We start from the raw sequence: 12,434 nt of genomic DNA, 5'->3' as shown, positions 1-12,434 counted from the left end.
AGTGTTAAGGTATAAAAATGTTTTGTTTTTTTAAAACATGTGCTTGTTCAAAATGAACATCTCTTATGAATACAAGACTTTAATGAGTAACATGATAGGTAATGATAACCTTAGTTTCAGGTTATCATTACTTCAAACTGAGGTGTGGGGGAAGGGAATGTTGGACAAGGTACCATGTATGATCTGTACTTATCTAAAGATACTGTATTCACAAAGTCTGAAAATCAGTCTGTAAAGCCTTAAATAGACTGAATAGATAGACTAAACTAAAATTACTGACTGAAATTAAGTCATACAGTACCTAAAAACCATACGAATATCAGACACGCATATATAACATTTCAAATATCAGTCCGGCATTAAAAAATGTGTTCTTTTGCATTGGGTTGTGTTCTGAAATCACCCACCACTGTGCTCCCCTGCTACAGAGTCGATTGCAGAGCCTCCACTCTCTGAGCCCACACTGCCACCATGCTCAGCTGGGGAGGTCCGCAGCGTGGAGCCATCAGTAGCAGCTGTGCTGCCCTCATCATCTGATGCTGGGGCTGAAATCATAGCAATAGCTCATCAGTAAAAATACCGCAGTCATCTGGCCAAGACACATTTTTAGTTTATACTCGTGTACCGACAGTGTAATAAAGCATTCCGTACATTCACAACACTTCAAACTGCCATTAATGTTTTTTGTTTGTTTTTTTACTGTTGAACCTATTGTGAGCATCATCACACATAATAATTACTACCTGAAAGACTGAACTAAGATGCCACGGATGAGGTTATGAGACTCAATTTGGAATATTATCAATGGTCACAAAACACATACTGTTAAGATTGTGGCAACTTTCATTTTAAATTGTAGCCAAGAGAAAACTATTTTATTGTCTTGTGTTTAGGAGTTACTAGCCACTGTCACCTTGCACCATCACAGAGGTGGGTTTTTTACCTGATGCCGTGGTGTCTGAAAGGGTGCCAGCATCCAGTGAAGAGGAGCTTGGGGCCTGGCCAGACAAGCCAAGGCTCTGAAGGCCAAGGGCACTACTGCTACTGCCTAAACATGTTAAAAGAAATATGTGTAATATGTTAGCACTCACCAAAAATACTGATATCTTAAGTGATGCTTAAAGTGATAAAGATTTGGTCAACCACTTGAGGCAAACAATGACCAAATACCAAAATTGAAATATAAAAGGGTAAAATATTACACTTTGCAACGTAGAAAATTCAGGTAATTCATGTTTATGACAATTCAGTTGGACTATTTTAACTTTTTTTTGTGACTGCTATTGGAAACTACATTCTTTTTTTTTGTTGCCAAAATGTGTTAATTGTGTTGGTTGGTATTATCTGCACCATCAACTGCTCAGTGTTTCCCTAATCTTTAGGTTCAACAACTCTTTTCTGGACAGTTGAGAACTGTTGTATCACAAACATGTGATCTAAATGTGAAGTGGGACTCCCAAGCAGTCTCGGTTACTATAGAATATTTGCTATATTTTTGTTTTATTCGGGCAACTTACCTTGTTGGTCTTGCTGAAGGCTGAGTGCGATGGCCAGCTCTACCATAGTTTCATCATCTGCATCAGGAGGGATGTCCAGCATGGGTGGGAATCCCTCGGCTCCAGCCAGCAGAGCCTCCAGGGGAGATGGATTTCCATTGTTGACATTATCTGCCGTCTCCAGGACCATGGACTCTGACTGAAGAGGCAGAGACAGTGTTACTTATCCATTCTAAATGTATCATTTATATTTCAAGTTTAACTCGTATGCCAGGGAAGCACACAGATCCCGATCAGCGGCTGTTTGTAGGGTGAGCTTATTAACGGTCTGTATGTGTTAAACTTGGAAAAGATAAACAATTCAATCATATTAGGTTTCTTTGACAGCGTTGATTTTTGACATACGGCCAGTTAATATTTACTGCGTTACATTTGTGTTGTTGTGTGCAGGGGAATCGAGCTAAAATAAACTAAACCATGTTTATTATCTGGTCCATCATTATTGACTAAAAGCAGGATCATTCAGATGAGGGATTATGATCAAATGATTTCATATTTGCGTGTGAAGGGAGGAGGGGCATTGTGTTTCCTCTCACAATGTTAACAATGAAGCAGTGATTTCTATAATAACCCACAGACTCTTTGCTCACCACCATCTCAAAGTCGCCATGGTCCACTTCACTCTGCTCCTGACTCTCCTGCCTTCCCTCTTCTCCTCCAGTCAGCACTGATGACTGCATTTTGTCATCTGCATCGTCGTCATCATCATCATCCTTGTCTCCTGAAAGGAAATCAACCAACAAGTTTCACAGAACCGAATCAACTTGTGGTCATTGGAACGACAACCGAGGTTTTAATTATGCGTTCAGACATTCGGTTTGTTTTACGACACAGAGAAGGTAACCTTTTGAAACTCATAATACAAAACCATAACAAATCATAAGTTTTAATAGACAAACGCCACAGAATCGAAAGTAACAGACAGTATACTGAAGCTTTGCATATAAAATCCTGAGAAACGTACCCATAGGTGTGTTGGAGCGTGGGGGAGATGGAAGGGTCACATGTCGCCGTTTGTTTCTTGGTCGAAGCACTCTGATCAGAGCCTGCTTACACGCAAAGCTCACAGCTGTGTCCTGAAATTTGATCAAATCCAGAACGGTTACCTGATGACAGTGTGTCTATGGAGCCTTTAACTGCAGTAGTCCAGGTAAAAGTTCTCCTAACTGAGATTTTAATTTGTCAAGTCATTTCCTGATATTTCAAAATCCTGATTATGAATAGCCTGGTATAGCCGTGGATAAACAAATGCTTTAATAAGATAGTAATTACAATATTACATTGTAAACAGCACGTTTAATTTTTGCATTTTGTCAGTGATTTTATAGCTCATGATTCGTTCTCGAGGGTTCTTGAATGCCAACAGAGTTATGATTCTAGTGATCAATAGAAGTGCTATACTTACTGGGCACAGTAGCATTTGCATGTATATTTTGGAGGCTACATTGATGTAATCCAGTTCACATGCGCAGTATGCATGGATGATGTCCACCAAGGCATTTACTGTTGCTTCCACATGAGTTAGGCCTTAGATAGAGGAGGAGAACATTCAACACACTGGGCACCTTGTTTTCAATACAGTACCAACATCAAATGTGAGTGGACAACTGGTCATGTTCACGATCACATCCCTTATTGAGAGGATCTACATATCTTTCACACAGAGTCAAAGTACTCCCAAAATGTTGGGGTCCCAAAGTTTGAACTTACCAGGCAGGCAAGCAGGAGCAAGAAAGGCGTTCTTTGGTTTTAGGGCATGGAGCTTCCAGAAGTTATTTATCAGCTGTGTGATGAAATTACAGTTTTCACCATCCATGGGTTTTTGTCCGTCCTCTGTCATCTCTGGGTTAAGAAGAGAAGAACGTAAATATGTTTTATCTGAAACGTTTAAGTTATTGAGCTCTGAAGCCACTTAGAAAGTCATTCTAACAGGCAGTTGTTCAGAGCATTATCTGTTAATCATGATTTCAGAAAGAGTAATCATATAAATAATTAACACATAAATTGCTATTCACTTTGGAATCATTTGTCACTTCTTACCAGAGTCGAGGTGTAACTTTGTTTCTGTGAAATGCACCAAGTTGTTGGGCCTCATGATTGCGATGGAGCGGGCAGTGATCACGAGCCTCTGGAAGACATCAGGGTCGAGCTCCCTCCCCTCACGGTTACAGCTATTCAGACACTGCACTGCGTTGCTCAGCAGGGACTGGTCCTGATAAGAGGGAGGCAGATAAGTGTTGCATTAGTTTTTCATCAGGGATGGACAGGATGAGCACAACATTTAAAAAGCTAAAAGATTATTTGCAGGACACATTACTACACCATGCTCACGGAAAATGAAAATGCTATGTAGTTTATCTAGTTTGACCGAGGGTTATTTTATTTTACCTTGTGGTTGTGATAGGCAGTTCGACTGGTGTGCAGGCTGGCAAGAAGTCCCTTAGTCTGCTGCTGCACACCTGCAGGAGTCGGCATGGACAAGAGTAGAGTGGCCAACTCCAGTGCTGCTACCTTATTCTTCTCCTACACAGAGTTGAATACATGTAGTCAACAATGCTCACAGGTTTTTAAAGTGTTATTCATTTTTAAAAAGGCAACAAAGAAAAACATCTTCAGTCGTTTACCTTTTCACTGGAGGAACCTACTGCAAAGCAGCTTTCCAAAGCCTCAAGGGAGCTGACTACCAACCTGAAATGAAGAAAGAAGATCAACACTACTCCTACTAATCAAACAGAAATAAAAAGCAACCATCAGCCTGTTGCAGTCTGTGCTGATCTAAATGCTAAAACACTGAATGCAAGAATAAATGTTGACATGAAAAAAAAAAATGTTCAAGTGTGGAAATGGTGCATGGCATGTTCAGTCTCAGGCATGGACACACAAACTGGCACACATGCACAAAACCATACAAACAAGCAGAGAAAGGGCAGTTACTAACCGGTCCAAGGTTGATAAGGACTCAGTTTCACAACTTTTTATTGTATTTTTGGGAGCAAAAGAAAAAGAACAAAAACAAAAGTGTGAGGATCACAGAAAGAAACAAGTGAAATTAAATGATTCATTGAACAAAAGAGAAGCATGCAAGAAAAGATGACATCACTATAGCCATGCACTAAATACTCTTAAGAGAACCCAACCCCCATTGTTAAGACTACAGAGCTGGACTTGTGAAGGGTAAAGATATGCTAGGAGTGGGCAATATGGATTACATCTATTACAGAATCTATCACAACATTTAGTACAATTATGAATTGATATGAATCTTCTGGAAAACCAATAAAGAAACGGTTCATAAATAATAAAACCACAGGAATGTTTTAGCTAATCCAACAAAATAAATAACTGACAAATCAATGTACTTCATTACATTAAAGCAACAATCATAACAATCCCAAACTATCATAATGCAATACCCACAGGTATTAAGCAGATAGACATGTTAAGAGTAGACTGACAGTGAAGATAAGAGATAGTTTAACATAACAGTGACACAAACTAGGGCATTGGCAAGTCGAAGAGTGTGGTTAACAGAAGTACAGAGGCTTGAGAAGTGTAAATGTCAACAACTTATGTTGACCTCATAAACCCTGAAGTGGAAAGCTCTTACCTCTCCAGCACAGTGCCGCTGGTGGTGGTCGGGGTGGCTATGTCTCCATCAGAGGTGCCATTGCCCTGGTTGAGGTTGGGACTGCAGACATTGTTAACCGAGGCGGAGGAGAAGTCCTCTGGTGGATCCTCCGGCCAGCCAAACTGCTCCTTGGTTTTCCCGTAGATCTTGATTGAGTCGAGCATGGTGACTCCAGCTGGGTCAACTGATGCTCCAACTTTAAAAAGACCAGGAAGATGAAACTGCATCAGAAGGGGATTTCTAAACAGTCTGCAGATAATTCCATGTGATCCGAGTTAAAAAGGAACAACTCTGAGCAAAATAAATATCCTTTGTTTTTCCTCCTCACACCAACCATGTCACTTAGAGGTTAGCTATTGCATCATTAGGGTCATTAATTATTAATTGTTCTCCAAGTTCAGAGAACGAGATTGGTCCTTTTGGGCTAATAAACATTTTGCTTCCAATTTCTGAAGTAATATGTAATCAACACATAAATGTTATCAACAACAAGTAGCCAGATATAATCATTAATATAAATCATCATTGAATGCTCTTGCTCTTACTAAAGATCGACAGCTTCTTGTCCGCCTGTAGGGCCTCCTCTCTGGTGAAGGGAAAGTCAAACCAGCGGGCTCTCGTCAGGTTTATCTGCATGGTGCGGCCGAAGACCTCCACATATGAAGGAGCCCTCTCAATGGCTTGAGTGCCCACCTGCACCCGCATGCCCGTCATCACCATTGAACTGTTGTTGTTGACCGCTTCCACAGTGAATCCCCCAGGCTAGGAGGAAACAACATTTGTTGTGGTTAACATTATTTGTCCAACAGTAAAACAGTACAACGACGGCATAAACATGTTTAGTATGTATGCAAAAATGTTTCATTGTGAAATGTCCCATTATGTTTTTAAGTGGGGATGCAGACTAATTATTGAGTACTGAGTGTTTCAGTACGGTACATTGCATGACAGCAGATGGCAAGTGCTGGTAGATGACATCTATAATCTATAATAACATACATGTAAACACACATATTAGTATAAACGAGCCATTTAAACTGAACTTGAAGAACATTTGTTAAGCGAGCACAGTTGGCAAAGTGTTGGTATAATCCATGAATCACTACTGATCTAAACGTTGTGCTTTTGCTATAAAAAAAGAAAGAAAGGGGGAAAAAAAAAGCATAAAACAAACACACACATGGCAGAATTATTTTATTAAACTGTCCCTACCTTTGTGTTGGCCACATACATCCCAGTGGAGTTGAGCCTGTGTTTGATCTGCTGTCCATTGTAGACCTGCAGCAAGTCATTGCCACCAAACTCCACCTCTGTCAGCTGCTGGTTGTGTTCAAAGAAGTCCACTGGGAAAGTCATCTGACTGGAGGTCCGGGTGGCTGAAAAGTAAAATCCCTGCATTAAGATTTGAACATTTTGCTAGGAACACACCACATGTTATTTAAGTAAGCACTTTCTGACAAACACAATCGTACACTGTGCAGTTCTTGAGTGAATGCTTGTCTACTGCTCTACTGTGCACGCTGAAAAGGATCGTGAGAATGTACAAGATGGATTTACAGAACTAAAGCCAACAATTCAGGCATTCTTTATATCAGACGAGCTGTGGTCAGCTTTGGTTAACCAGGCATTTTGGCAAATAACCAGCCATTGTATGTTCTGAGTTGTGTTTGCTTACATTTTTGGTGATAAAAAAAAAAAGAAATTGCACTTCTCTCAACTCACTAGTAGCAGCAGCTTTGCGCTTGCGGACGGGCTTCATGATACTGATGCCACAGCTGGGCTGCAGCGAGGGCTGGAGCCAGTAAGAGGTGTTGTCCACATTTGCCATGTAGATTCTCAGGCTTCCGTCCTCACAGAGAAGAATCATGGTTGTACGCTGTTGCTCATTACTGGCAGTGTGGCGGATCGCTACCATATCTTGAATCTGGAGAAAAGAGAAAATGAATTCATGTTTACCTAAGAAATGACAATGAAGTCAAACCCAATGGCCGACACTTTATCAGAAAATGTATTCATGATTTCACAAGTAATGCTGCAATTTCATGCCCAATGATCAGGTTATGCAAGGATTAGTAGTTCCCTGTAGTGTATGCATTCAATAGTATATAGTGCATCTAAAAAGTATTTATCATAATAGCAAAATCTGTCTATATAGGTTTGTTCATACTTCAGTAGGAACATGAAGTTTTGGACTACCCCTCGGGTTACAGATGCGTTGCACTACATTTAGTAGCGTAGCGTTCTACACATGTGCAATACAAAGCAAATTGTGTATTTGTATGTCTTTGTTGTATTTGGCAGAAAACAACAAGAAAAAGTAAAAACAGAAAAATGGTTTGTGCGAACACTTCCCAAGAATACACAGGATGGGGAATAAAGTACATTAGCACATGCTCCTAATGGTACTTGTATTGCATAGATGCTCTTTTTACTATTTTCCTTTTGACAGGAGTCTTCCTTTTCATTTTATAGGTCTCTTTTCATGATTGCACAAGTTCTATAATTTACTACATTCTAACCTGCTAGTGACTGTTCCACGTCAGTACAGTAAGTCGCCCTTACCTTAGCTTTGGCTGGCAGAGTTTTAATCTCTTGGATGAGGAAGGTGTCTGGCTTGACCATGATGACAAGCGGTATGCCCGTTGTCTGCTGTACGCAGCACACCAGGCCTGGGTGGTTCATGACCTCTGACCACTGGCACAGAGCAGGTGATATCTTACTGCTGCCACCATTAGAGCTAAAGAAGGCAGGCGGGCAAGAGAGAAACGGAGACATAGTTAGCTCGTCCAGGTACCCTTTACGTTTCCAGACCGAGTGCAATGGCTGGGAAGTGAAGAGACAGTGTATGGTGTGGAAGAAGCGTTACCCTTTGACGTTGATGGGGAAGAGCCTCTGCACTTCGGTGGTGCTGCGGCTCACTGTGGCAGCGAAGGACTTCCCCTGGCTGTAGCTGAAGAAAAGCATCTGAAGCACATGGGAGTAATAGACAGACACACCACCGCCGGCTACCTGCCCGTTGCTATCCTGCAGTCACAAAGAAAGAATTTACGTCATTATCGCCTTTTGCCATTCAGCATTTATTTTTCAAGAAACGTCAAACGCTCATTTGGAGAGTTGTGTAAACATGTATTCAATCAAACGTTCCAAACTAAATTAAGGCACTGTAGGGCTTGCAATAGTGTAAACCCTTTTAACACACAATGATATGTTTTGCTGACATTTTGTACAACATAATTCCACTGCCCAATTATACATCCTGCTTACCTTCAAGTCTTCGTGGTTAATCTCCAATACATTGGTGACATAGAAAGGGCCGTGTTGGGCACTGCTGGACTCATCCATGAGCTGAGTGTACATGTAACCTGCTGAAGACATGATGACGATAATGTTCTTCCCCTCTTCATTGAACAGGAAGGTAGCATCGCGGATCTTGGAACTTGGGAGCAGGAAGTAGTACATGGGACTCAGGGCATCCACTGATAGGTCATAGATCTGTTTTCCAAGAGAGACAAAAAAGAAAGAGACATGAATTATAAGTGTTTTGTTATTACCGTGAAAAGCAGAACAATCATAGTCATGTTTAGCATCTGTAAGTCACTTCCCAAATCAAAGGGAGAATTTCAATCAGATCACCAATAATAGGTCTAAACTCTTATTAAAAACCTACATATAAAATGTATTTTCTCTTAAAAGCACACCTTGACAAAATCAGCAGTGATGATGGCAAGTTCAGTCTGTGAGCCTGGTAACCAAATAGCTTTGATGATGAAGTTGCCAGTCGCCAGTTGTGGGTGCAACACCAGATGGTCTGACACAGAGCCTGTGCTGCTGAAAGTTAGTACATGGCAGTCCTTGGGGAAAAAGACGGAACAGTCAAATACCAAATTCCTGTATAGCAGTCATTCATATTAAAAAAAGTACTTCTAAAAGTTACTTGCCTTACATTAACATAAACAGCTACTCTGAATTCTACCAGGGTTATGATCTGGAATAACTTGGTTATAGTCTCTAACAAGCAAAATAACTACGTCATTGTCTCAAGCATTTTAATAGGTTTATTTGCACACATAGCCACACTATTAAATTGGGAAGAAGCTTGCTTTCTTACCTTGAGGCCACACACAGCCAGGTAATCTTCATTACAAGGGTTGCCTGTGAGACTGAGGACAGTGAAAGGGACTGGAGCAGAGGCCAGCCGCGTCAGTGTTAGCTTCCTCTTGCTCGAGTCAGCCTGTTTCAGGAGAGTGGACAGCTGCAGAACAGTTATCTGTCAGGAGGGAGATGGAGAGAAAATGAGTTATTGGGTGTTTAGACAAAGAAGACAATGCAAACTAGTGATGACTGGTTTAGGCAATTGCATGTTGCATTACTACAAGTACAGCTTTGTTTGGTAGTCGTGCTTTGTTCAACAGGTAACTCAACACAGGTATTTCAAAAACCAAACGAAATATATTCAACTGTGGATTTCAAATCAAGATCAAAATGAAATTGTCCACTCAAGCTTTTTATTATTATTATTATTGTATAATAGTATCATTATTACAGGATTCAGCCTACTGGTTTGTGAAGCTTACCTTTCCCTTTTCATGGCTGACTGCAAGGTGCTGGCGGCGGCCGTGGGGTGAAGACAGGACACACATGGCAACACGACGCAGGACATGTGCACTAATGAGTTGGCGTATAGTTTGTCCCTGGTCACCACTGTAGTTCATCCTCACATTCTCAAAAGCCCCTTCCTGAGAGCCGAGCGTGGGCACCTGAGGGAAACCGCAGTAATTTACATACAATTTATTACATAGCATTTATTACACAATGCCGTTTCAGATTGGATTTACAGAATTTATTGAGATAAGGAATTAAGTGTTTTTTCTAACCACTCCGAACTATACATCTTCTTACCATTAACTGGTCAGTCATCTCCACAGCTTTGTCTTGAGTATGCAGTTCATTGAGTGCTTGCTGAGCCCGGCTGCTGCTTCCCACTGCTGATGCCTGCTGGAAGTTGGTCTGGATGGCTTCCATGAGAAACATGAGCATCTCTAGTATGACTGCTGCAGTGGACGACCCCATCTGTTGTGGAGAAAGAGCGTGAGAGTCGCACAATGTACAGTTCATGTAAAATAAATCTGAAATATCTCTGCTTTAGGGAGTACAAAAATGTTAAGTCATCCCAGTCACATGATAGACAGAGACACTAACTTGGTGACTAATTCAGAATAGATAATCATTTCCCTTACCACTTGTGTCACTAACTCTTCCTGGCAGCCCTCAATGCTCTTGCACACGCTGCTCTTCTTAGGTCTGTCTTCATCACCAGGTTTCCCATCACAGATTGTGACCTTGCCCTTGTCGGAGGGTGAAGCATTCTGGTGGCGGATAGCACTGTCAGGCATACGCAGGTCACTCTGGAACGCAGAAGACTCTTTCAGGGTGGAGCCCATGCCGCTGCTGGGGCTGCGTTTGACCAAGGCCTGTGGATGGCACGACACAAAGTAGAGCCGTGAGAACAGCAACATTGTTGATACGTGCATGCATCTACAAGTGAATATGACATCTTCTTTATTTAGCTTTTCTACAATTAAGATAACCTGCTTTTGTGAAAAAAACTAACCGCAATCAAAAAAACTAAAATCATGGACTGACGAGACTCCTGATATCATTAGAACAATTATTAACTGTTTTGAACAAAACTATAATTAGCTATTGTAAACATAAGACTGACACAGAAGTAGTAAACACTGCAAACACAAACACTTCAAACTAACAGTAAACTGAAAATAAATTGATGGTTTGCTTTATCATCACATGCAGTTTAAAAAGATTAACTAGCTGGCCTTTTCACTTCACAAAATGTTGACAGACAACATGATTTCTCTCATGTTCTGGCCACATGTGTGGGCTAGCTATAACCCTGACCAAATGAAATGACTGGATGAAAGTCAATGGGGGAATGACTTGCAAGCCAAAGTTACCGCTGTTGTTCTCTTCCCATGATGACCTGAGGTATTCGGTCTCACCTGGCAGCTGCCATCCTCTTTGGCACCGCAGTCACAGAAGAAAGAGCCATATTTGGCATAGGAGATCTCATGGTCTTTGTGACAGACCTTGGCGCACACTGTGCACACACCTACCCCATCCACCATCTTACAGGTGTGACAGTGGTACCTGCAGAATAAAAAGGAGCAGGACAGACTGTTTATAGTACATAAACAAATTAAGCAATGATAGAATTTCACCTGCATATTTCTACATAAATGTATTTTTGCATACAAACGTCTACAGTAAATCTAATCTGTGCATGTGCATGTAGCCTCACAACAGAATTGACACAACAAACCTTCATGCTTTAGAGGCTGTACAAATGTTTCTTTGAATTAAGGAATGTTCAGGTGTTAACAAATCAAAACTCAGCAGTTAAATCAGTATTGAGTGAACTTCACTAGTTGGCTTCGCCATTAACAACCGCACGCAATGACAAACAGTTACTTTTCCTTTCATCTACATAACACTAGACTATATAACAAATGAACATGTGCGTATTGTTTCTTCTTCATACAAGAATGAAACGGAAAACACAGGGAACAATAAACTTCTCTTTACCAGTGCTGGTTCATGAACTCCTTCTGAGTAATGGTGAAGGTGCAGAGTTTGTTGCAAAGAGAGTCTTCATCCTGTCAAACAATTACAAAAATGTTAAAAAGGCTTATTCCATTTACCCAAAGCAGAATTCCTGACATCTGGATAAAGAAAATGTTCTAAATTGCCTTGGGAAATTAATGTAAAATGAACCCATCATATGTTATCTTTGTAACGCATGTTCCGCTGGACAGTGCCATGAGATGGACCTGGACACAACTATGCACCTCAACCAGACGGATTTCTGAGATTGGTCAGCAGGCTTTATGAATAATAATAATAATAATAATAATAATAATAATAATAAGGCTTTTCTATTTAGTTGTACTTTGCAACATAGCCCTGTTTAAGGAGGATAAGCAAAGCAATGAGATCTCACAGAGTCCTCTGCTTGGGAATCATCCTCTTCTACTGCAAGTTCCTCCACCCAGTCCGAGTCCACTTCCATGGCCTTCTCTTCTCCCTCCATCAGCAGTGCTGAGGTGCCCTGGCCACTGCTTTGCCGCAAGGCATTCATTACATCAGCCAGATAGGAGATAATGTGGCACGAGCATTCCAGCATGCTGGCGTGCTGGAATCAAGGAACGGGTGCAAATATTACTCCACAGTTAATG

The 12,434-nt window shown here is 41.0% G+C and overlaps 1 protein-coding gene across 1 annotated transcript in view; it reads right to left on the bottom strand.

The window, feature by feature from the left end:
• ubr4 (ubiquitin protein ligase E3 component n-recognin 4) overlaps positions 1–12,434 on the bottom strand; it is a 51,642-nt gene that overhangs the window by 17,490 nt on the left and 21,718 nt on the right. Inside the window, 25 exon segments of the mRNA XM_029436654.1 lie at positions 408–545; positions 944–1,048; positions 1,518–1,695; positions 2,147–2,277; positions 2,521–2,632; positions 2,962–3,083; positions 3,267–3,398; positions 3,597–3,768; positions 3,945–4,079; positions 4,181–4,244; positions 5,164–5,380; positions 5,730–5,946; positions 6,397–6,560; positions 6,907–7,108; positions 7,747–7,921; positions 8,051–8,208; positions 8,449–8,676; positions 8,883–9,035; positions 9,293–9,451; positions 9,759–9,941; positions 10,084–10,254; positions 10,422–10,655; positions 11,202–11,349; positions 11,785–11,855; positions 12,200–12,391. Of these exon segments, the coding sequence (XP_029292514.1) occupies positions 408–545; positions 944–1,048; positions 1,518–1,695; positions 2,147–2,277; positions 2,521–2,632; positions 2,962–3,083; positions 3,267–3,398; positions 3,597–3,768; positions 3,945–4,079; positions 4,181–4,244; positions 5,164–5,380; positions 5,730–5,946; positions 6,397–6,560; positions 6,907–7,108; positions 7,747–7,921; positions 8,051–8,208; positions 8,449–8,676; positions 8,883–9,035; positions 9,293–9,451; positions 9,759–9,941; positions 10,084–10,254; positions 10,422–10,655; positions 11,202–11,349; positions 11,785–11,855; positions 12,200–12,391 (3,961 nt within the window).

This window comes from Cottoperca gobio, chromosome 7, assembly GCF_900634415.1.
Source record: "Cottoperca gobio chromosome 7, fCotGob3.1, whole genome shotgun sequence".
In the NCBI taxonomy this organism is placed as follows: domain Eukaryota; kingdom Metazoa; phylum Chordata; class Actinopteri; order Perciformes; family Bovichtidae; genus Cottoperca; species Cottoperca gobio.
Note: the sequence above shows the minus strand (reverse complement) of the source record. Positions and strands in the feature narration are given on the sequence as shown.